The sequence below is a fragment of the Schistosoma haematobium genome, chromosome 1 (assembly GCF_000699445.3).
Source record: "Schistosoma haematobium chromosome 1, whole genome shotgun sequence".
NCBI classification, from domain to species: domain Eukaryota; kingdom Metazoa; phylum Platyhelminthes; class Trematoda; order Strigeidida; family Schistosomatidae; genus Schistosoma; species Schistosoma haematobium.
The window spans coordinates 25487188-25509031 of record NC_067196.1 but is presented as its reverse complement, the minus strand read 5'-3'; the positions used below and the strand labels follow the sequence as shown (position 1 = coordinate 25509031).

Genomic DNA, 21844 nt, shown 5'->3' with positions numbered 1-21844 from the left:
AAAAACATCTGACAGCTGTAAGAAACATTAAACAGAATGACGAGGTAATGATCTTACAATCAGATAAAGGTTTAAGTGTCATTCGAATGAACACAGCTGATTATATCACTAAGATTAAGTCAATCTTAAACAACCGATTGAGATTAATGGTAGACAAATCCAACAAAGATTTAACTGCTTCAAAAAAAATGAATCACAGGCATGAATAGAGAACTTCTAAAAAGAAAAATGGATGCTGATTTTACTTACAATGATCTAAGACCATGGTGCTCATGTCTGCCATAAATACATGGTCCACTTGAGGTACACAAACATGTCTCCCCCCCCTTAGACCTGTCCTTTTAATGATCGATTCACTGTATCACAGTCCCACTCTGGTTAACAGATAACCTAGAACAAGCCTGTCAGAGATTAGCATCATTTATGTTAGAAGATTCATTCCGATTTGCTGACGGACTAAATCGTATGAATGTTGCTAGTAAGTCCATCCTTGTTCTCTGTAATACCAATTCTTGAAACTACTAATATAACTTGGCATAATTCTGATACCCTACCTTTATCAGTGTCAGAATTCGAAAAACGTCTGCTTACGTGCATAAAAGATGTTGAGTCCCAGTTCAGTAACACCATATACCATCAGTTCTATGATGCAGTAGTAGGAATTACACTGGTTCCAATTATGGAAGATATTTTTATAGGGTTTTTTTAAACAAGCTATTAAACAATCAAATGAATACTCCAAATGTGTTAGTGACGCGTTTATTATTATTAGCATGCAATTCACCAATTAGAACTCTTCAACGATCTACAGCACCTCTCCTACAGTTAGATTTATTTACCTTTAATTTTATCAAGATCTTCAATTAACTTATTTAACAAACAGTGTTATTCATACAGTGGCAATTTGATATCTTGGTATAATTGTCATGTTTGTATGAACATGTACGCTTGATCACAAGTGGCAGTCCATGCACATATCCTTTTCTCGAGCTTAAATTTTTGCTACTTAAATTGCTCGATAAATCATTTGCTTTCTCATATATATGCTTGAATCTTATTAATTCTTTCGACTTCTTATTCGCCTCTATATTCACTCACTCGTATTAGCATTTCTGCTCGAAATCGCTACGGCGTACGCCAGCCAAGCTTCAGTCCCCTGAAGTTTGCTGAAGCCGTTGCTACCAGACGTCATAAATCTGATTTATGTGTTCAAAATGAGATAGTTGTTAATCTTTCTTTGCCTTGGTGACAGATATTCCTGTATTAAATTAAAGTTTTTTTCAACTCTTTTCTTCAGCTAACTACATCATTACGTCTTTATATTTCTACTATCTTCGAGATTTCTAATCTTATTTTATTTAACTGCGCTTTGTTCACTTTAGTTATTATCAGCGTTTACTTATTACGTAATCGCTTGCTTCTAGCCCTTTGGACTTTTGTTATTATCAATGTTGTTGAATGTTCTTCCAAATAAGGTATATCTTTACAATATTCAGTCTATTAAACTTACTTATACCCTTGTTATACTATACTAATGTGTCCTCAAAGTAACTTCCAATTAAACACTTTCATGTAAGTAATTTAAACCCATTTTGTAATTGCGATTTTATAATATCACAGGTTGTAAGCAGGTGATCAGAACTAAATAAAATCAAATGAATTTATGCTATTCTGTGTGAATCTTTATCCTTGCTGTCTTCAGTATGATAAAGGAAATTATGTGTATATAAATAACAGTAACTATGTAGTATGCTAAATGAAATACTACAAATAAGATTAGCCATTCACTATGTGAAATAATATCAACATGATATAATATCAGTTCTCACAATATAAATTGAAATCTCACATCTTTGTTAGTTTCTTCCTTCAGTAGTATTTTTATTGATATGTCACTTTTAAGTAAGCTTCGGATAACTAGTAGAGTGTTGTCATTATCTGTTATCTGAACAGACTGTAAGTTGTGTAGTTTACAAAAAATTTATTAATTCTTTATATTCAAATGTTAGAGGAAGGAGATTAAGCAGATTCCAGTAATCAGGTGTAAATTATTTGTATCATTCACAAAATACTCATACCAATTCTTGGTGTTATACATTAGAAATGATTTTCTTTACCACCTAAAATGAAGGATATTAACCTAGACTTTATGTTAATGATTTTGATGTTTTTATTCATCATTCAGGTAATGGATTAATGTAAAAATACGACAAAAATATGAAATTATATTTTGATTACAGTATATCTTCTTTATTTTTTGTTTGGTTAAAGATCCACCTCATCTTGCTTCCTAACTAAAGTTAACATTACAGTTCTCTTCAAATAAATTACTTCTACAAAATAAAAATAAAAAACATAAACAGGTAAAATGAGTATTAACTGCACTTATTTTTAATATAACAACATACTAAAGGTAAGCAACATGATTTTGTTCTCATTTACAAACAACAAATAGGAATCAAAGAAAATATTTTTAATCGATAATGGTTTTATAATTCAGTTTATCCCCAGATTTCATCCCTCTGTTGATGAAATAATCGTTTAGTTATTTCTTTTTATTATTACTTTGTAATCAATGTTCAATGAGTTAATTTTGTTTTAAATGTGTTACATTTGTTCTATTTTTCATAAGTTTTGTTGCTTGAATAGAACTTTGTTCAGAATTTATGAGATTTTCTTCAATTGACTCGATAGTATGACCGCATAAAACATGTTCAAATGCTTCAGTTAAACGTCCAAATACAATACCAGTAATTGCTAAACCAATAATTATGTAAATAATTGATAAAACTGCTAAAAATACATCAGTTTCTGGTACTAAATCTCCAAATCCAACAGTTGATAATGAAATAAATGCGAAATAAATTAAATCCAAAATACTCCACTCTAATTCCTTTTGTCCAGCTATATAGGAATATATCCCAGCTCCAAATGCTAGATAGATTACGAATGTTAATATGCAAGGAAGTACCTAGGTTAGAAAATATAGATAAATCAATAGTTAAACAGTTTACATGAATACATGCATATATATTAAGAGGAGAAAAAACGTAACTACGATACTTGAATATGTATTCTCTAGATAATTGAAGATTATCTATTAAACAGTTGTTTTATGATAACTTGAGACTTAGCTTTGATTGGTGACTTCCTTAGTTAGTTTTGTCATAAAAACATCTTAGTTATGGAACTACTGAAACTGATAAATTTTGTTACATTGTAATTTGGTAGAATTAATTATAGAAGGATATATATATCATTGATCATGTGGAAAACGATCATTTGATGGTCTTTGTTAATATTTGTAGACAAAAGAGAATTATGTTATATGACTGTTAAAACAATGAAGTAGTATTTACAAGTTACTTTCATAGTCCCCTTAAATAAATAAATTGTTGATTAATTCTCAAAGATGTTAACAAGTTTTTTTGTTGTTGTTGAAAATATAGGTCAAACAATAAAAACAATAATTAGGGGATAATAAATTGTTATGGTAGGTAAATGAAATATATTGATAAGAAACCACTGGTTACTAGACATTAGTCAAATTGGCGGTGGGTAAAAAGCGTAAGTAAGTTAATGATGAATTTCAGTTTTTGTAAGGTAGACATTGTTGTTGAAAAACCAGCGACAGTTTGGAGCATATTTATGGGGATACAATAAGTTTCTGCTTCTGCTGGACAGTACATATTTATAAGTCGTTTTGAACTTCAAATTGGACTAGCATACTGTCATGCCACAGGTTAACTAGTTGCTGAAAATTGTTATCAGTGTTATTTAATGGATATTTGGGTCTTAGTCCAGATGATTTAATATGTTCGTTATAATTTCGATCAACCTACGAGATCCCAAACCAAAAATTATAATCGGTGATGTGACTTGATCTTCCACTGAAATGTCTAGCTAAAGTCATTGAGATTATTTATATAAACCACTAAGATTGATTAGGAAATAATCTTTCTCATACATGGAGTTTCCGTAACGCAAATTGAATAACATCATCAAACAATTAATTTAAGGAATGGTATATAAATTAAAATGTAAGATTGCATGAATTTCAGGTTTCAATATTTGTCTGACTTAGTAGGACCCATCTACTGAACGAAGTGCGAATCTTCCATGAACCATATGATCACCAAATAAACTTGGAGTACGTTTTCATATAGTCAGAACTATGTGTTACACGTGACAGTGAAATCAGGATCACAGTTAAGTTCTCATATAATCTCTGGAGTTACGTCGAACGGTGCTAGAAAGACGAAAAGGGTCTAGATGCTTCCGACACAATATTTGAGTTCATCAGCAGTTGCATTAAATTAAGCCGTTATTTCAGTAGTAGTTCAAATTTTCTAGGGATCATGTTGATCATCAACTTTGTCACCAGTGGACATCCGTTCGCTTAATTCTGCACATAAATGACATTTTTATCTAAGCTTCAGTCAATCTAAAAGACAAGTCTTTCACAGAATATTTATTGTAGGAACTAAAGAAGAATAAAATTAACAATCAAAAATTTAACACATTAAAACTTTTTGTAATCATAATCTCTAAACTTACTCGAAAGTCGAAAGTTGCATCAATTCTATGATAAGCTTCTCTTAATCCAACTGGAACTCCAGAAGGATCAAGTGTCATATAATAAATTGCTTTAGTCAGTCTGATAATAACATCTGATATTCGACTTATTAGCAAACTGCACAATGGTATGGCAATCATACCATAAAGAATAGTTAGTAGTTTACCAACAGCAGTGGATGGAAACACATTACCATAACCTGAGTTAAATAACAGTCAAAACAAATTTTTAATGTAAAGCATAAATGATCCATTAAATAGAAAGGAAAATCATACTAATAACTAATTTGATTGTTATTATTAATAATTTACTCAATTCTTTGTATTGACTAAAATCGATCATTTATGTGGACTGAACAAATTAACCTCATTATTGGATTATGATTGAAATGTATCCGTACACACGGTTGATCGGTCTATGTTTGAAAACATTGTCTTTTATCAGATAATACTGCATACCTTGTTGTTCATTATCAACAAACACTACAATTATAATCAATAGCCTTCTATCATCTGATTTAATTGATTTAACACTAAAATTCATCTTAACATAATTAACATAATGTCAGGTCAGTTAGACCATTAGACACATTGCAACTTCACCAATGGAATCTGATCAGCATTAAAAACTATTTTTTTTAAAAACACATGATATTGGTGACACGAAAAGCTTAGCGGTAAACTCTCAGATTGTACAGCTGAGTGACAACAGTCTCAGTCCCGCAGCGAGCACCAACTATCTCAAGATTACAATGACCTTTTGATGACCAGCACCAACTAGCATGAAACTTAAGTTCAGTATTTCCTGTCGACTACCTTTAACCAACTAACCTATATTCAAAGAATCTAATGATCATCAATACAATTCTTATTATACACTGTTTATGTTATTTGTCCAATTAGCATCATACAATTTATGTTTAAATAAGACATAGTAAAAGGGGATTACATACTACTGTTGATATTTTCATTTATTCCAAGCTTTATATAAAAACAATCTTTACATCCTATGTGGTTGAAGAAATTCTGGCGAGATTCTAATTTATGGACGAGCCAATCAGAGGCCTTTTAGAGATTTCAAGGTTACGGCACCAACTTCGGTGCTGAATGCTAACGTACGATCGGTTCACAGGGGATTTTGTACAAAACGTGATAATTGAGCGGCTATAACTAATAAAACGGAGGGACTATAATGTGTGGACGAATCAATCAGGTATAAGATAATAGATCTCGGATTTTAATGAGAAAGCCTTTCATCCATTTGGCTAAATCAATTTCTGGCATTATAGCTGATGTCAGTTCGTGATGAAAACCCCATATATAATTTCTAAGACAAATTACGACAATTATTGCAAACTGGATAATAAAAGCACCAGTAACACTGGCTGCAACCAGGTACTACAATATATACGGATGTTTGGAGAGCCTACAGACTCCTATATAGGCTTGGTTATGTGCATTGTGTCGTTATCCACAAGTCGCATTTTGTGCACTCAACAACCGGAGTGCACATAAACAATACTGAAGCTATGTGGTCGAGGCTGAAAGAGTTTTTAAGACTTTATCATGGCTCCAGAGGCCGACTATTCTGTAGCCGTATGGATGATTTCCTCTACTGCATGCATTACGATTTTAGAACCTCTGAACCTCATTTTAATCTTGACAAGTTCTTGAACTACGTATAAGAAGTGTATCCACTTTATTTCCATGGTTTTGTATAACATTTTTACTCTATACTAACTGTTTTCTGATTGGCTAATATTTTTCAAGGTCATTTAAGGTCCGTTCAAAGGTCGTTCATAAATTAGAGTTTCGCCGAAATTCTTTATAAATTTAAAATACCCAGTAACAAATATACATAAACTTCAATCTTAACTATATTGTAGATCATAAAAGAAATCATAAAAGAAAAAAATAGAAAAATACAGAAGAAAAAAACATGGAAAGTACATCATGAAAGTCAAAGTATTATGATCAATATCATAGTTAAAGATAATAAACTTTTTGATTCATATGATTTATATACATCAATAGTATATTTCCTTGAAAAACCTTAGACCGAATTGCCAAATGAAACGTTGGATTTATTTCATATTCATTCGTTGATAGTTTACAAATACATTCTTCCTCTTTAGTAGTAAATAATAATTATGAATATATAAGAAAAAGTATATGATTTATATCCTTTATATTTTGTACTATTTATTGTATGGTTGCTTTATTTCCTTTTTCTTTCCCTTACAGTAAACATGAAAAGTACAATTGACCCTTTAACTATTCTATTGACATATAATACTTTTTTAAGTTGTTTGTTTGTTGTCCTTTTTTCCCCCTTCTTTAAAAAAACCATATATTCGGTGTTTAATAGAACTAATTGACTTATGCTTACATGAATGAATGTAATTCAATACATCTCTCTGTAAATGAAATTGAAACGTATAGTATAGTAAAGTTAATTAATCCGAGTGTGAAAAAGTACCTTATTAGATAAACTTAGAATTACATTATTTTCCTTAACAATAGATTGATTATTTGACTTTGACTTAGTAAATTGACGATGTTTCACTTTTCGTGAAAGTTGAATTCAATACGAAATCATGAATGGATAATGATGAAGAGTGATGAGTTCAAACTAGAATATGAACCAGTAGTTCAGTCCTATCAAGTTTTTAATATTTCTTAAGCTAATTCTTAAAATGTTAATTCATTAAAATACTAAACTACACTGATGATATTCATATATATTGTGCAATTAACAGCTAAACATATGTGATCGTCTGTTAAAATAATTCAAAATCTACCAACCTAAAAAGATATTTAAGATCAAAACTACATTTATTTTTGACTTAGAATGTATCTACAAGTTTTCTGTATTTATCTAGTGTCATTAGGAAGAGAACATTTCTTTATGGTCGAAAAACCAAATAATTTCAATCTGGATGTAAACTCAACCTCATATAATGTATTCAGAAGCGATGTTCATTAATCACGCCAATCGGAAACAAAATTATCTATATAATAATGGGTGTAACTTGTTGTTATGATGGATATTTCGTTACATCTCATAATATGTCTTGGCCATCACAACTAAAGATATATCATTCTGAAAACGAAACCAACATCCATGACCCTTCTAATAATGTGTTGGCTTTAAGAGGGATACTTTAGGATCTAATGAGATGTAATTGTTAAAGTTTAACCAAGTGACAAGTAAAGCAATTATTAACTGATATTGTAGTGAACAAGAACACGAATGGTGACAATCGAATTTATTTGAGTACAAAAGTACAGAGCATCTCAATAAAATCTGAGAACCATATAGTAAATCGTTCATTTGCAAAATATCGATCCATCATCTCAGACTTGACTGTTCCTGTCGCAAACATCAATCCATTGTCTCAGATTTCATTGCTCATGCGTTTTCATACCAACTGCGTTCCGTTCCCGTTCTTTCCTCATCGACCTTCTACTGAAATACATTCTATGTGTGACCACCGTTATATACTACCTGTGTGGATATAAGTAGCCCACACCAAAATATCATCAGATGATTTCCGGGTCATATCCTGGTAGTTAAATACTAACTTACTGGTCTGAGTGTTACGCAGTCAAAATGAGAACCGAAGGTCCTAGATTCGATCCCTGGCCAGATTTTTGGTTAGCAGTGTATAAGAGTCCCATACCACGACGAAGTAGCTGTTCAGTACTCCCAGATTTTCAACTATCTGTTATCTGATTTCAACCCATAAAGAAAAATAACCTTCAAAACTTCGGTGTTTTAGTACTGTAAATTATGAGATGGTGGAGAAGATTTGTAGCTCAGGTGGATGATTTTGGTGGAGTTTCGTTCTCTGAGCTGGATGGTCAGAGAACGAAACTCCACCAAAATCATCCACCTGAGCTACAAATCTTCTCCACCATCTCAAAATCATATGAGCGTAATACGCTTCTCGTTGTTCGAAAATGGGAGAATTTCGCCAAAAGGCAGGCTTCCACTCGAGAACAACTATATTTTCTCCATGAGTGTCTTCGCCAGCATGTTCTACCAACAAGTGTAAGATATAGACCTCCAATCAACTGCCCATTAGGATGGAAAATAGCTGAGCAAAGTGGAAGAAAAATGGTACACCTAATGATAACGGATGCACACTACAGAATCCGCAAATACCAACACGTCATAGAGGACCAAAAGATGAAGCTACACAGGACACTTACGTCAGAACACTTGGAAATCTTGACAACAGCCATCGAGATATCATGCAAACGACACAGAGAACAAAGAAGGAACGCCTCAAAGAAAAAAACTGATCAAGATCTCAAAACCACCCATGGAAGAAAACACAAACAACTGCGTGATAAATTTGTCAAAACAACCATTAACAAATACGGAAGAGCACCTACTCCAAAAAGGATTAAACTACAATACAAGCGACGCCTCAAAGCTGGAATTCTTCGCAGCACTGGAGTCATCACTCAAAACTTCGGGAATCAGTGAAGAAACACAACAAGAAATAAGGCAAACTATAGTACAGCTAACTCAACGTGCGAAGGAAAACAACCAACTGACTCCACAAGAACAAAAGGCCTTAAAAGAACTCAAAAATAGAAAGGATATTGTCATAATACCAGTGGACAAGGGACGCACCACAGTAATCATGAACAAAGAAGAATACGTCAAAAAAGCCGAAGAACTACTAGAAGATCAGAGCACATACAAACTGATGGATACAAATCCCGTCAAAAAATTAGACAACCAAATCTCAAAGACCTTAAACAAGCTAGTCAAAGCAGGAGAAATAACAAAACAAGAACAATGGAGAATGAAATCCAACGGACCAGTACTTCCTCGATTCTACGGTACACGACCAAACCATCCAGCTCAGAGAACTAAACTCCACCAAAAACTGTAAATTATGCTGACCGTATTGTAATTTCATCTTTTCACTTTTCGAATTAATTTAAAAAGGTATTATGTTAGTGATATAACAAATTTCGATCTAAATTTAATTGAGCCTTGTGTCTCCTTATTCAAATCAATGTTTCCAAGAGGAAATACAAAACAACCAATAGTATTAAAAGGACAAAAAGCGGTCTCAGAGAACCTTAGGTAACTGAAAATACTTGTTAAGAAACCTTCAACTGGGGTTTCATGCTAGTTAACATTCACTAACAAGGCGCATAATTAACCCTCTTCCCTACATGACTCGAACCCGTATCATCTATTATCATAGTTAATGTCGTCTTCACTGAAGTATTTTAGTCAAGTTTCACACAGATAAAACTTTATAAACTATACTTACCAATAGTTGTAAATAATGTGAAACAATAATAGATACTACCCCAAAGATTCCATTTTGTCGGTATATCTATAGTTAATTCATCTGTACCACATAACCATGCTTCATATAATTTCTCACGATATCTATCCACTTGAGCAACTAATTTTGACCAATCAGCATTACTACCTTTTCTAGCTAACTGTTGAGCTAGGACAAAAATTTTTTGCCTTGTCTTAAAAGAAAAGAAAAAAGAGGAAGATTGTTTTATAAACATAATTAGATGATAATATAAATAAAAAAACCTTTTTCAGAATAACAGTAATGATAGTAATCATATTAAACACTGGCTTTTTTTAAAGATTAAACTTAATAATCACTGTAGTTTAAAGATGAATGATAAGTTCAATTCTCTTTTGTCTAATCTAAAGAACAACTATCTGGAGTGATAATAAGAAGGGTTTATACATATTTTTTAAATTAATTAGTTATAGTGTGGTGTGTCACTTAAATCGACATGAGTAGTATATAACAATAGTCAGGATTAGAATGTCTGGTAGTAGAAGGTAGAGAAGGAAAGAACAGGAACAGAAAGCAACTGGTATTAAAATTTAGGAACAATGAAATCGGAGACGATTGACTGATATTTGCAAAAGGAACAGTTAAATTTGAAACAATTGATTAACATTTTGCAAATTAAGTATTTACTATATGGTTCTCAGAGTTTGGTAAGATGATCTGTAAGGTTGTCTTCAAACATATTCGACTTCTCCCACTTGTGTTCTCGTTCAATACAGTAGAAATCACAATGAAGTCGAATACTTGACATGTTACATAATCATCGACGTTTATCATTTCAAATATTGACGACAGATGAAATAAACTTGATTACTGAAAAATTCTAATGGTTTGGGATTAAATCATTGAACAGTTTGATGACTGGGTTAATAAGGGTACTAGAATGGGATGAGACCAACTAAATATCTAGTAATACACAATTTCCTTGACATGAATTAGTTCAGGACTATACAAATCTTCTATAACTATTATTTATTATTTAAACCAAACTAATGGGAGATACAACCAAAACAAAGAAGTAAACAATGACAGGTTTATGATCAACAAGAACCAGTCAACATTGAGGTGTACAGGACAAGCTTTGAACTATATGTGGAAAAATTCGAACACTTCACCTCTACCTGAAGTTTGTGCTGATGATGTCGTTCAGAAGAACGATGAAAGCCCCACGACCAAACCATCCAGCTCAGAGAACAAAACTCCATCAAAATCATCCGCCTGAGCTACAAATCTTCTCCACCATCTCACCATTAAGATTATTATTGTAAACCTAAATTTTGTTAATGACTATGCTCCGTAAATATTTTACATATTGATCAACTTATTTGGTTAAATTAATCTTCCATCAATACGATCACAGATTTCTAAAGATCATTGAGCACGATAAGTATTTCATGTAATTCTTGCATGTTGACGAACATTTAACAATAGATAATCAAATGACTTCTTTAGAATTTAATAGTTGAATTCATGAGTCGATTAAAGCTAAACCACCGTGGAAAACCTGGAATCACTGGATGGCCGTTTCGTCCCACTATTGAACTCTTCAGCAGTGCGCCGTCTAGTTAAAACAACTGGAGCTCTTCTACATTGTACTGATGCTCTTTTTTAAAGTTAATCTTGGATTAATTTAATTTCTACTTGTTGATCTCATGTTTCGTTTTAATTTTTGATGTATAAATATTACTCATTTCAAGCAGTTGGTGAGAACCTATGCGATTCTACTCAAATTATTGTTTTTGTTTGTGTAAACCTAACAGTGGAAACCATCAGTACAATATTCATTTAATGAAAAACTTGTATGAATGGATAAGATTTTGGATTTTAAATGCTCAAATTATGTCTAAATAAGAAGCTTCTGATAAAATGATATTGTATATTTTAATTCTTTATGATATACAACTCTAATGGATGTATTTTAAAACACCTTAAATTGTTCGAAATAATTCTGATTACGACTTTTCCTATCCAATATATTTATAGAAACAATATACAATAAAAACAACCCATTTTAAGCACCATAGATGGATGGTAGCTAGTAGTGGAATACAGGACAAGCGTTTCGTCCTGTTTGAGACTCATCAGATGGACGTACCCGCGTCCCAGAATTGATGTCCACTCTGGGACTTGGACCCAGTACCATTCGCTTCAAACGTCATCGCGTTATCCACTTGGTTACTGAGTTCTGACGGTCATTTGCTTGTGCAATAGAGTGGCGTTCAAATTTATTCGGTATTGTTTGTTTGAATCTTCCCAATGATTTTTAGGACTGAAATTGATCAGCTAGTTGGGTAACGCAATATCGTGTGAAACGAAAGGTACTGGGTTCGATTCCCGGAGTGAACATCAACTTTGGGATACACGCACATCCAGCTGACGAGTTTCAAATAGGACGAAACGCGCGCCTCGTATTCTATTGCTAACCACCATCCATCTTTGCTTATACTACTTGTGAATTAAGGCAATATCGAGGCAATCCGTACAGGATGTACATATTCCAATAACAGACTGATCAACTGCTGTCCTAGACATAGATCGGAAAATTCAAATAAACAATTTCAAATGAATTTATCTTACGAGGTATGACAAACGAATTTTTTTATTTTGGTCCAACGTTATGTGTAACTAGCCTAAAAACATCTAAGGTTAAATCCAATATCCAATGGAAAGTTTAATTAAAATATTGATTTATTAGTAAACACAAAAATAATAAAACCACCAATCACATTTTAACTAATCGAATTTATAACGATCAACTAATTGTGTTATCTAGATACATGCTGGGAATATTCAAATAATGAGCACTAACCCCCTTTGAAATGAAGATGGCTACTCCTAAAGGACCGTGAAGGGTGATGAAGTTATATAATGAGCTAAGAAATCGTTGAAAATAGTAGTTATTAGTTGTTTATGTAATAAATTGATCGTGATATTTTCATAACAAGAGAATTGTACATTTTTCCTGAATATTGATATTTTAGTTGAAAACAGATTGACAAACTTTTCAAATTTATCTCATTAGATGATACCTTGATAATTAATCCCCTATTCACATAATCTTTTCACCATCTTCATCAAAATACAGGTGACTAACTTTGTTTTTCCAGTAATTTTGTCCGAGTAGTTCATAGAAGAATTCCTTAAAATTTGCAAAGTAACTTATTTTTATAACCATAAAACACAGCGAACTAACTCTTTAGTCTGAAGACTAATTACTTGCTACACAACCCAAAGAGGCTGTGACTGGGGAAGCTGAAGAGTCTCGGACCAGGGCGAAACATCTGTTCTTCATCTCCTAGTCTGAATTAGTTTTCTAAATAAAGTTAATCCTTTGTGAAAGACTGTAAGGCTAGTTTTAATTATAACGATACCTAGATGACTAAAATCCTTTTTAATTTGTCAAAAAGCTACCCAGTGTTTCGTTTTTCTCCTCTAAATACTCACTTAGTCTTAACATCATCAAAAATATCTTAAGAGTTATTTTTCATGTGTAAAGTTCGACTGAAAACTGTATCTTAGGGTTCTGAGTCTTATTTTGTATAGGGTCTTGGGCGTTCTGTCATATAGACATGGTTTATTGATACTACGAACTCAAAGTTTCACCGTTTTACTACCTTACCATCATTATACACATTTCGAAAAGTATTCATGCTACACAACTATTTGATTTAGCGCTTTCCCTCCATCTTCTGTTGCATGATTTATGAAAATTTAGTTGATTCTATTAAATAGGTCCATGATCAAACCTTAAGTTACATTGAACTGAAGTAGAAACTGTGAACCTTTCCATTTCTCAAATAAATACTTCAATAAGTTAATTTATGATCCGACTGTCTTGCTTAGAATATATTGAGCCAATAATATACCAAATTGAATTTAAAAAACTTTCTAAACTCATTTATACTTTCGAAGTTTATCATAACAATTAACTAAGATTACTAGCCAAGTTATCTACAATTAAATAATAGAAAAACCTAAACACTAAACTATATAGAAATGAGAATGTTGATGAAGCTTAAATACATATTACATGAATCGACGTAATTAATATACGTAGTTTATCCAATAAATAATTTTATCGTCCTTTAAATAACCCACTAATTGTAGCAATACACTTGTCTTACCACAATTTTCACCATTCGAATCATTCGTGGAAACCTTCAAAGTTAGAGATTTTCAGTAACCTTGATGTTCCACATTTTTTTATCATCTCCGCATGACCTCTTTACATTCCAAGAACAAAACGAAATCATAGGATAACTGATTTATAAGAGTAGGGAAGATGATCTAGCTTGGTGATTCAATTACTGACCAGGTACTCGTAGACGATCATTTTTTATGTACAGGCATATTTACATGGTGCATCACTCACCCAACAATGTCACACATGACCTACATAATCCATCATGCATTCGAGACTTCTCCGAGTCAATATTCACTGTTTATAACTCAGGAAGGAATTCATTGTAGCCGTTGTGTTAGAAACCACAAATATTTCAGTATCCCCATTTATCCAAAAATCATACATATCATTATTATAATAAACCTCACCTTAGATACGTGTGTCCTGGATCGCTCTTCATATGGACCTTCAATTTTTTGAAATAACAATGCACCTAGCACAGTTACTAATGCCAATATTAATATCAGACCAGGTAATGACTTCATGAATTGCACTAAATATTAAAGAAGCAAATAATATGTCGTAATAACATCGAATTAAAATAAGGATATTTATATATACCTGCATGTTGGAATGATTATGATGTTTGAAATCGTTATTAAAATATTTCAGTGAAGTTCAAGAGATATGTATTGACAGTTTTATTGATCTAGATCAGTTGATTGTTGTTGCCATAGTATGGTTCTTGTAATTAACCAGTGAGTAGAGACCACGTTATGCTTGTTTAGTCATTTGATCTTGACTGAATTCTACCTATCAAATTGTAATGCGGCCATATATTATGTGATTCTATATCGTGTGTACTGTTCTTAGATGTTAGGTGGATGGAGATAGTCGGCAGAAAACCCTGGTTCTACTAATTATAATTTAGAATATCATATAGAGAATTTACTAACTCAAGATTGAAGGTACACCTTACTAACTGCTACTAACTAACACAAAAGCTAGCTCCAGGGTTTCCTGTCTATAACTTCCTACCATCTAGCATTCAGTTCTCAAGATTATTGATTTTTATCTGTATTCACCGATTCCCCATTTGTATTAAGTTTTCTTGAACTCTGAACAATATTACGAACAAGATGCTTAAGCTTTCATTTTCATTACTTGTCTTGTTAATTAATCATGGACAAGATATGCTTCACAGACAATAAATAAATGTCCACATCTCAGTGTACATGAAACAGTTTGATAAGTGAAGGAACTAACGGAGTGTGAAAAATCTAAGTGTTTGACTGGTAAGTTCTGAAATATGAAAAAAGTTGAGTGTGATCTCATCACAAAATAAGAATCATAATTGATATAGTTTAAAGAATGTACCATTATTTATTATGATTCTTTGGATCTATCTAACCATTTTAAGATATTGGATAAGTCACTTTATGGAAATAATTACATAGTTCACCAGGATTTCTAGATGTTTTTCATCCAAAATGTAAACAATAATCATAGAATATGAGTGCTAAGGACTATCAGGCATACGTACATATAAACTATATGAAACTTCAGAATAAGATTCGGGTAATTAAAAATGCCAAAGTCAGTGTTTTGTATGGAACATGATCACTCTTTTAGGTACTACTCTCAATATTCAACATTGAAGTATACAATTTTGGTCAATCATTTCGAATTTCATTTCTAGATCAAACAATAGTGCCAATGTAGAATACTAGTAGAAGTGTTTATATGTAAGATCCCACAAAAAGTCATACTCAGAGTCAAGGATCTCCAGGTGTTCTTCGATATATTCCCTATATTGAATCAAGATAAAATTCAAGTTCATCTCTATGTAGTCTGTAGCTTCTTTAGATATACAAAAACTTATGATTTTACCTACACTTGTTCTTTTTTACTGCTTCCTGTGTACAGATTTCAATTTCTGAGTTCTAGTTATTTTTCTGTAATTGTTAACGACACACTGTTGTTATTCCATTCCATTGTTAACCCAGGAAACTAAACAAATAGTCAGGCATTCCGAATACAGGTAAAACTATTTGAGTTAAACCCTAATTTACAAAATCTTTTTCCATTTAAACTAATGAGTTCAATTATCAGTCGTATCCCCTCTACTGTCTGTCATATACGTCAGCGTGGATTCTCAAAATAGGCTGTAATAAAACTCGATTGTTTGTCATTAATAAACTTGAATTAACAATAGATTTCTTTCTACACAACAATATCCATCACTTAATTAGTTTGACTGTAATATTTAAAAAAAACAATTATAAATAATTTCAATGGTTAAGATCATGAGTCAATTGAAGCTAGACCACCATGGAAAACCTGGAAGCAGTGGACGGCCGTTTCGTTCTGTTGTGAGACTCTAGTGAGAAGTAGTGGCCAGTGGAGTTCAACCAGGTCTGTTGTGAGATATCTGCTCACTGATGACAATGGTGGATGTGTTGCTCAATTTCGTGGATTAGTTGAAGTTAGACATTAACACCATTGGATGCCGGTTCGATGGTCTAGTGGTTAGGTGCTCGCGCGCGAAATCAGTAGGTCCTGGGTTCGAATCTCGCGGGAGGCGGGGTCGTGGATGCGCACTGCTGTGGAGTCCCACAATAGGACAAAACGGCCGTCCAGTGCTTCCAGGTTTTCCATGGTGGTCTAGCTTCAAATGACTGATGATCTTAACCATTGAAATTACTATAATATCCACAAAACCCATCTGATATTAATTATAAATAACATCATTTTTAATACTAATGTGGGCATAAGTTATGGCTGAATAATAAATAAATGGTTTTCTATCAACCCGGTTTCAAACTAAATAACATAGAATAAACCGATGCAAGTTAATTATTACCAATGGACTTTTATCATTTTATCAAAGATCTAACACTGCAACTCAAGAAATACAATAAAGTCTAAGCTTCATAATAATCATTCCACTTAAATCTCTTATTCTGATAATAAAGTCAATATTTACGAAGTGTAAATGTAGTAAATGGTAAGATCTTCAATTGTTATTTAAAAGTATCAATGTCAAATTGAATGAAGTTCCAGGAATAATATTATTTTCAAAATGTAAACTGAGTTCGAACACTAATTACTATACATCATTCGAATCTTTTGTGAAAACAAAAGCATTGAATTAATCTATTATTATTATTATTATTATTATTATTATTATTATTATTATTATTATTTGAATGACAGTCATTAAATAATAAGAATTTCCAGACTCTGTTAATAGCCATGATTGGAATGTTTATCATTACAAACATCGTTCTACCGAGATAGGTTCGATTGATTGATTGATTGACTAACTAACTAATTGACGAAGAATACTTTTACAAGCTTAAATTATTTCTTCGTATAACTAAACAAAATTTACACTATGTAAGTCGATTGTTTTGTTTTCTTTATCAGAATAATGGCTAATTTAACAGTGTAATTATCCATAATAATATGTTACGTAATTATAGTTTACAATGTATACTGAATTAAATGTAAAAGGTTTTTCAGCTTACCTACTTTGTTCATTTGCTAATCAAAACCTTTTCTTCCTTCGAAAGGTTTTGATTTATCAATGTCACATAAACAATGATAATAGAAAATATGCCAATATTCATCAAGCACCAACAACTAACCTTCTTGTGACCTTGACAGCAAGCCAATCAGCTCACAGCTATATGACCTTATAAAGGAAAATAAGCCTATCATTTCAAAAGGGAACGTAAAAAGGACTAACCGATAATATTATAGTGGGAGTGAAAAGTAATGCTTAAAAAAATCGTTTAATCATACGAATACACAGAATGTATACAATGTACTGAATAAAACATATAAGTATGCTATAACATTAATTTTATGTAACTTAGCCAGCTAACAAGAGTTTCGTTCTTGTCCACTGATTATACATCTGTTCAGTACATTATTATCTGAATGAAACTATTTTAAACAAGTACGAAAACTTGTCATATCTAATGAAGCTATTTGAATTCTGAAGATATTTTCACGCAATTTAAACAAAGCAGGAAAAACTCCTTAAATGAACAGCAACTGCTCTAGAGCAAGAACTTCTGCTGTCTATGCTTCTCATTCTTTATGAGGTCTAGCCTAGGATATCCTCTTGCCTAATAGTAATGTTGTTATCAGTTAATCACCAGACCAGTAATCACCAATTCACATTATCCATCATCGAGTTTAGCTTAAATAATACTATACCATGACCAGTGAACACAATACAATATTTTCTATTTTCCGTTTGATCAAAACAGATCATTGAATACTTCATTATCACTACATCTTGGACTAATCTTCAATTTAATAATATTGAAGACGACAGTTTATGAGTGTTTTGTAAATTTTATCCAAAGTAAATAAAACAAACGAAAGGAACAAATTTCAACTTTTGGTGATTATTTAATCATTAGGCATTCAATACCACCCTGGACAACATCATCTGCCCACACTCCAAGTAGAAGTGAATATTTTTATTTACTTTCTAAACTCTGAAATCAATCAATTCAAAGTCATAGAACCAAAAACTAACTCCAATTGATAAATCTGACAAAAAAACTGGTCATATACAGATTTTAAAAACCTTAAATACGAACTATGATCATTATAGCACATAGCGATTGTAATCTCCAATAAAAACAATTAGTATGTGTGAAAGGACTTAGGAATAGCAGTCACGAGAACCCAACACACCTTCATGAAAATGTCATTTTAACGCATATTACCCAAACATAATATAACATAGCAACAGACGTAATTGGTAAAAATACACCGTAAACAAAAAGATTTAAGTAATCAATATTCAACGAAATTCCATGTGAATCGAATTTGTTGTACAGTTCTTCGTAAATCATAGAGAAATTATTGGTTCAACTTAAAGATGTTTATGATTTATCTGGTATAACTTGCTATCTTATTTCTAATTAAGTTCAACCAATAATTATTACTTCCCTTGTACCGTAACACTTAAATACTGTTTTCCTAACGATCTCCTACTTCTAGAAGCTCTTCTTTTACTCTTGAAATTTGAGCAGGAATAATAACATTTGAGAAGAATAAAAGAAATCATACATAAAAAGTGTTAAAAGTACAGTACAGAGATGAATTAATTTGAATCTATTATTAGAGTTATGAAAATAAATAACTTTTATGTGATATCATCCAAAATGAGAAGTGGAAATACCTTTATAGATTGCTTATCACGTTGAAAAACGAAAACGAAACACTAAGTCTTTAACATATCAAATGCTCGATTGTAGTTACGATGGACTTGGAACAGGATTAATCTGCGTGTCTTTTTCTAAGTTCTTTAACCTAAACTATTGATCATTACATGCATCTTAAGGCACTAAACTCCTAATCCTAACTAGGAGCAGTCTGAAAATTCCTAAAAATCTTTCTGAGTGTATTCATTCACATGAGTTGGGAAGTCCTGATTCCAAACAAATTAACAATAAACTATATGACCCTAAGGAATCGGGTGATTTGTGAACACATTGCAATATATGAGTATTTCAGTAATGACTCTCCTGAAGCTGTTTCTCTATTTTGTTGATTGAATTTGTTGATCAAGGTCTTGAATGATTCCTTAAATAATTAACCTGTTAATTCGATTCTTTTGAAATGTTTTCATTTTTGCCTACTTATTAGTAGTTAAATTAATACATCTAAGAATTATGCGTCCGTTACAAGCACATTTCAGTCTATTTTTTCATTTTAAACAGACAACAACAACAACAGCTAAATACAAATCAATGAAAATCAATGAATCATGAATTTGTTTTCAGACTGGAAAGACAGAAATACATGTAAACAATCATATTCTATGTATCTATTTCAATTTCTTTTACCATTCGCTCTGTGTTCTCGTTCATTCATTAACTTCTTATGTCTATTTGTGAACCTGTAGAACATGTTGTATAGTTTATGAATGCGAGCTTTTTCATTATCAATAACAATTTTTAACTAATTTAACTGGATAAAATTTCATTCTAGCGTTCATATTTATATATCATTCATTGTCCTTGTATGTGTCCATTATTCGGGTACTAATATGAAAATAAAATATACACACTTACATATAGACATGTAAACACGGCGACGCATAAATGCAACATTATAAATACTCTATTACAAATCTTTATTTTTGTTTGCCTAATTCTATATGAAAGAGACATTAAATATGCCTTTGTTGTACAAATTTACAGAAAGGTAAATAGATAGGTAGTGAAAGAAAGGAAGTTGGATGTGCAATCCATATGTACTGTGAATAATACAAATGAAATAGTGAATGCTATCCGATTCAATCTTTAATTTTTTCTGATGAAGAATAGCATTTTATCATCAAAAGCATGGTTAAATTCATCTAATACGGTGCAAATTCAGCACAGAATTTGAGATTTTATATATTAGGGTTGCGGCTAACAGTGAAATCTAAGACACCAATTTCATCTAACTTTTGACTCGTCAGAGGAATCGAAATAGGAACATCAACACCAGGATTGAGGTATATCCACTTGAAGAGTCCTAAATTGTATGGAACACATATCCAGAATTCCACTTCTATTCACACAAAATCTAATGAAACTTATGACTAAAGTAAAAATGGAGGCATCCACCCAGAGTGCTCATACGCCAACAAAGATCACTCAGAATTTATAAAAGTTATGGTTTCGATTCATAGAATGGTTGTGGATGTGCACTGTTGATCAGTACTCCCAATGAATCCCAAAAAATATTTATTTATTTGAACACATAGATATTGGTACAAGAGGGTATCAGAAACATATGTGCCACACGGATCTCATTTGATATGTGTGAGGTCTGTGATACTGTCCGGATGCCCAAACAGAAGCAGGTGGTTTTCTTGGGGAGCCACATCCGGAGCCTTCGACCTGAAGGTCTGACCCACAAGGCAGTGGAGCAACGTCAGGAGATGCCGTCCAATGGTAGCCAATCACCAATAATTGATTCATACACCATTTGTTCCCTTAGGATCCTGAAGTTCATGTGCACCATTGGTTTGGAGTCAGGGTTTACCGACTCCACTAGGTGGACTCTCCGTGTCCACCAATCCGGTTAAAGCACTGGACATTCGTTTTCCGTCCTGTCAATTTCGTAACCAACACCCCTGCCACGAGAAGGCAGTCAGTAGGAATTCCCTGGCAGAGGCTATATACGTATGGCCATGTGAGAGCATTTCGAGAGGGACAGAGAACTCTCCCCACTCTCGGCCGTACCTAATTTCGAACGGTCCCCTCTAATCGATGGTAATAAAACTGACTCTAAATACTAAATGTCTAAAATGGCTGTTCTAAAAATAAAGAAACAGATTGACACCTAAATCAACAACAAAATCATTCTAGGCAGTGATAATTTAGGGGTTACGTACTTACTTACTTACGCCTGTTACTACTCGTGAAGGAGCATAGGCCGCTCACCAGCATTCGCCATCCAACCCCGTCCTAGGCAATCCTTTCCAGCTCCTTACAGTTCCTCTTCATCTTTTTCATGTCTGCTTTATTTCCCGACGTAATGTGGACTTTGGTTTTCCTCTTCTCCACTTCCCTTCAGGATTCCAAGTTAAGGCTTGCCTCGTGATGCAGTATGATGATTTGTGTAATGTATGTCCTATCCATTTCCATAATCTTTTACTAATTTCCTCTTCAGCTAGAACCTGCTTTGTTCTCTCCCACAGAAGACTGTTGCTGACGGTATCCGGCCAATGGATATTGTGTATCTTGCGTAGACAACCATTTATAAACACTTT

The 21844-nt window shown here is 32.6% G+C and overlaps 1 protein-coding gene across 2 annotated transcripts; it reads right to left on the bottom strand.

The window, feature by feature from the left end:
* Positions 1-1878: 1878 nt before the first annotated feature.
* KCNK10_1 (Potassium channel sub K member 10) lies at positions 1879-17717 on the bottom strand (the record flags this gene model as incomplete). 2 transcript variants are annotated; one of them, XM_051214125.1, is made up of 5 exons in its annotated part: positions 1879-2971; positions 4558-4775; positions 9876-10086; positions 14481-14605; positions 17587-17717. In XM_051214125.1, coding segments are annotated over 5 exons (939 nt in total). In that variant the 3' UTR covers positions 1879-2587. The 2 variants fall into 2 exon arrangements, with proteins under 2 accessions (XP_051073532.1, XP_012791713.2); XM_012936259.3 differs by having other exon boundaries at positions 17583-17595.
* Between the last annotated feature and the right edge of the window lie 4127 nt (positions 17718-21844).